Source organism: Lipotes vexillifer, unplaced genomic scaffold (genome assembly GCF_000442215.2).
Source record: "Lipotes vexillifer unplaced genomic scaffold, Lipotes_vexillifer_v1.1 scaffold1701, whole genome shotgun sequence".
NCBI classification, from domain to species: Eukaryota; Metazoa; Chordata; class Mammalia; order Artiodactyla; family Lipotidae; genus Lipotes; species Lipotes vexillifer.
The window spans coordinates 491,285-495,466 of NW_006794217.1; the positions used below are offsets into that span (position 1 = coordinate 491,285).

Consider the following 4,182-nt stretch of genomic DNA (forward strand, 5'->3'; position numbering starts at 1 on the left):
AAAAAAAAAAAAAAAAAGTCTCTCCACAAAGAAAAGCCCTGGACCTCATGGCTTCACTGGTGAATTCTATCAGACGTTTAAAGAAGAATTGATACCAGTCCTTTTCAAACTTTCCAAAAAATCAAAGAGGAGGGAACCCTTCCTAACTCATCTGTGAGGCTAGAATAACCCAGATATCAAAGCCAGACAAAGTCACTACAAGAAAATAAAACTACAGACCAATATACCTTATGAACACTGGTGCAAAAATCCTCAACAATGTACTAGCAAACTGAATTCAGCAGCATATTTAAGGATTATACACCACGACCAAGTGAGAGTTATTCCTGGAATGCAAGAACAGTTCAATACATGAAAATCGATCAATGTAATACACCACATTAACAGAATAAAGGGGGTGGGGGAACTACATGATCATCTCAATTGATGCAGAAAATGCATTTGACAAAATTCATATGGAGTCTCAAGGGAATTCAGACAGCCAGAACAATCCTAAAAAGGAAGAACAAAACTGGAGGAATTCACTTTTGATTACAAAGCCACAGTAATCAAAAGAGTATGGTCCTCATAAAAGACCCAGAATTGCCACAGATATCCTGAAGGAAAAAGAACAAAGCTGGAGGCAAAACCCTCCCAGACTTCAGACAGTACTGTAAAGCTACAGTAATCAAAACAGCATGGTATTGGCACAAAAACAGACATATGGATTGGTGGAACAGAAAAGACAACCCAGGGGACTTCCCTGGTGGTCCAGTGGTTAAGAATCCACCTTCCAATGCAGGGGGCGTGGGTTTGATCCCTGGTCGGGGAACTAAGACACCACACGCCGCGCGGGACAACTAAGCTCGCCCGCTGCAACTACTGAGCATGCGGGTCACAACTAGAGCCCACGTGCTGCAACTACAGAGCCCATGCGCCACAACTAGAGAGCCCGTGCACCACAACAAGGAGCCCACGTGCCACGTATTTTTTTAAAAAAAGAGCCCAGAAATAAACCCACACACCTACAGTCAATTAACCTTCAACAAAGGAGGCAAGAATATACAATGGGGGAAAGACAGTCTCTTCAACAAATGGTCCTGGGAAAGGTGGACAGTTGCATGTAAATCTATGAAATTAGAACACTCCCTGATACCATACACAAAAATAAACTCCAAATGGCTTAAAGACTTATAAGATATGACACCATAAAACTCCTAGAAAAGAACATAGGCAAAACATTCTCTGATGTAAATCGTACCAATGTTTTCTTAGGTCAGTCTCCCAAGGCAATAGAAATAAAAACAAAAATAAACAAATGGGACCTAACCAAACTTACAAGCTTTTGTACAGCAACGGAAACCGTAAACAAAATGGAAGGACAACCTACGGATTGGGAAAAAATTATTTGCAAGTGATGTGACCAGCAACCGTTTAATTTCCAAAATATACACACAGCTCCTACAACTCAGTAACAAAAAACCAAACAAACCAATCGAAAAATGGGCAGAAGACCTAAATAGACATTTCTCCAAAGAAGACATATAGGTGGCCAAGAGGGACATGAAAAGATGCTCAACGTTGCTAATTATTAGAGAAATGCAAATCAAAACTACAATGAGATATCATCTCACACCAGTCAGAATGGCCATCATCAAAAAATCTAGAAACAATAAATGCTGGAGAGGGTGTGGAGAAAAGGGAACCCTTCTATACCATTGGTGGGAATGTGAATTGATGCAGCCACTATGGAATACTATGGAGATTCCTCAAAAAACAAAAAATAGAACTACCATATGATCCTGTGATCCCACTCCTGGGAGTGGGATTACGGAAAACTGACTTGAGAAGATACACGCACCCCAGCGGTCATTGCAGCACTATTCACAATAGCCAAGACATGGAAGCAACCTAAGCGTTCATTGATAGAGGAATGGATAAAGAAGATACGGTACATATATCCAATGGAATATTACTCGGCCATAAAAAAGAATGAAATAATGCCATTTGCAGCAACAGGATGGACCTAGAGATTAAGTCAAATAGGTCAGAAAGAGAGACAAATACCATTTGATATCACATATGTGGAATCTAAAAGAAGACGCAAATGAACTTTTATGAAACAGAAAAAGACTCAGAGACACAGAGAACACACTTGTGGTTGCCAAGTGGGAGGGGAGTGGGGGAAGGACGGATTGGGAGTTTGGCATTAGCAAATGCAACCTTTTTTTTTGCAAACTATTATATATAGAATGGATAAGCAACAAGGTCCTACCATACAGCACAGTGAACTATATTCAACATCCAGTGATAAACCATAATGGAAAGGAATATGAGAAATTATACATGTATGTGTAACCGAGTCACTTTGCTGTGCAGCAGAAATTAACACAACACTGTAAGTCAACCATATACTTCAATAAAATTTTAAAAAGCAAACAAAAAACCCCAGTATGGTCCTGTTATAAAGACAGACATACAGACCAATGGACTAGAATAGGAAGCCCAGAAATGAACTCTTACATGTTCAGTCAAATGATTTTTGATGACAGTATCAAGAGCATTCAATGGGGATTGAATTTTAAACAAATGGTGCTGGGAAAACTGAAAATCCACACACCAGAGAATGAAGCTGGACCTGGGACTTCCCTGGTGGTCCAGTGGTAAAGAATCCGCCTTCCAATGCAGGGGATGCGGGTTCGATCCCTGGTCAGGGAACTGAGATCCCACGTCTCTGGGCAACTAGGCCCGTGCACCACAACTACTGAGCTTGCATGCTTCAGTGAGAGCCCACGTGCTGCAACTACAGAGCCCACGCGCCCTAGAGCCCGCACGCCACAGCTAGAGTGAAGCCCACGCTCCACAACAAAGAGCCAGCGCGCTGCAATGAAAGATCCCACATGCCTAAATGAAGATCCCACATGCCACAACTAAGACCCAATGCAGCCAAAAGAAGAAAGAAAGAAAGAAAATAAATAAAATTTAAAAAACAAACAAAAAACAACGAAGCTGGACCCTGACCCAATTAACTCAAAATGAATCAAGGACCTAAATGTAAGTCCTAAAACAATAAAGCTCTTACAAGAAAACATGGGGCAAAAACTTCACAACATTGGACTTGGCAATGATTTCTTGGATGTGACACCAAAAGACACATGCAACCAAAGAAAAACAGACGAATTCAACTGAATGAAAATTTAAAAATTTTGTGCATCAAAAGACCGTTCACCAAGTAACGGGCAATCCACAGAATGGCAGAGAATATTTGCAAATCACCTGATAGGGGATTAACATCCCGAATATAGAGAGAACGCCTAAGGACAGACTTGGAGGGGTTTGCTTGGGCTATCTCCCACCCTCCCTGGGTGGCGACACAGAGGTGATGGCCACGGGGTGGGGTGTGGCACTCTGCCAGCCAGCTGCCACCCTCGTCTCTTCACGAGGCCTCTGGGCTCCCTCCCCAAGGGCCCGGCTGGCTCCCCACTGCAGCCATGGCAGGGTGGTCTGGCGGGCCCCTGGCCCCGTGCCTGCCACCCTGGGGGTCCGCTGTGTTCTCCTGAGACAGTGGGGGTGGTCCAGCCGCCACCACCCAGCCGTGCACCCACCTTGCCATCCTCGTGGTAGACGAAGATGTTTCGAGTACTGTTGTCTTTCAGGTAGGTGACCTGCAGGCCATGCGGGTGACCGATCTTGGCCGGCTGGAAGGTGGCGTTCAGATGCTCGATCTTCATGACGGCCTTGGGCTCCTTGGCCTGGGAAGCAAGGCCCGGCCTCAGTGCTGGGCTGGCAGGGAGTCTCCAAGGTCAAGGGAGCAGGCAGGGTGGGCTCCGGATGCTGGCCACACACCTGCTGTCCCGCGCGGCTTTGAGCAAGTTACCTACCCGCTCTGGGTCTAGGCTCCCTGATCTAAGTCTAAGGTAACAGCATCCCTTACTGGGGGATGACAAGGCGGGCGCTCAACATGTAGGCTGACCCCTCCTCTGCCCGCTGTCTGGTCCGCCCTGTTCGCGGCCGGGCCGCTCCCATCCTGCCAGGCCTCTCTCCTCTCCTTGCACTGGGGGCCGGCAGACTGCTGTGTGGCGCCCTCTGGCAGAGGCGGTGGGCCTGAGGGCCATGAGCTGCCGTGGTTACTGCATCACAGGGTCACGTTCCAACCCGGAGCCGGTCTGCTCCGGGTGTGGGTGGGGCTCGACCAGCTGCCCC

The 4,182-nt window shown here is 46.2% G+C and overlaps 1 protein-coding gene across 2 annotated transcripts in view; it reads right to left on the reverse strand.

Annotated features, from left to right (window-relative positions):
• ADAP1 (ArfGAP with dual PH domains 1) overlaps positions 1-4,182 on the reverse strand; it is a 63,034-nt gene that overhangs the window by 8,572 nt on the left and 50,280 nt on the right. For both annotated transcript variants that reach the window (XM_007467071.1, XM_007467070.1), the window contains exon 6: positions 3,585-3,731. In XM_007467071.1, the coding sequence (XP_007467133.1) occupies positions 3,585-3,731 (147 nt within the window). The remainder of the gene's footprint in view (positions 1-3,584; positions 3,732-4,182) is intronic.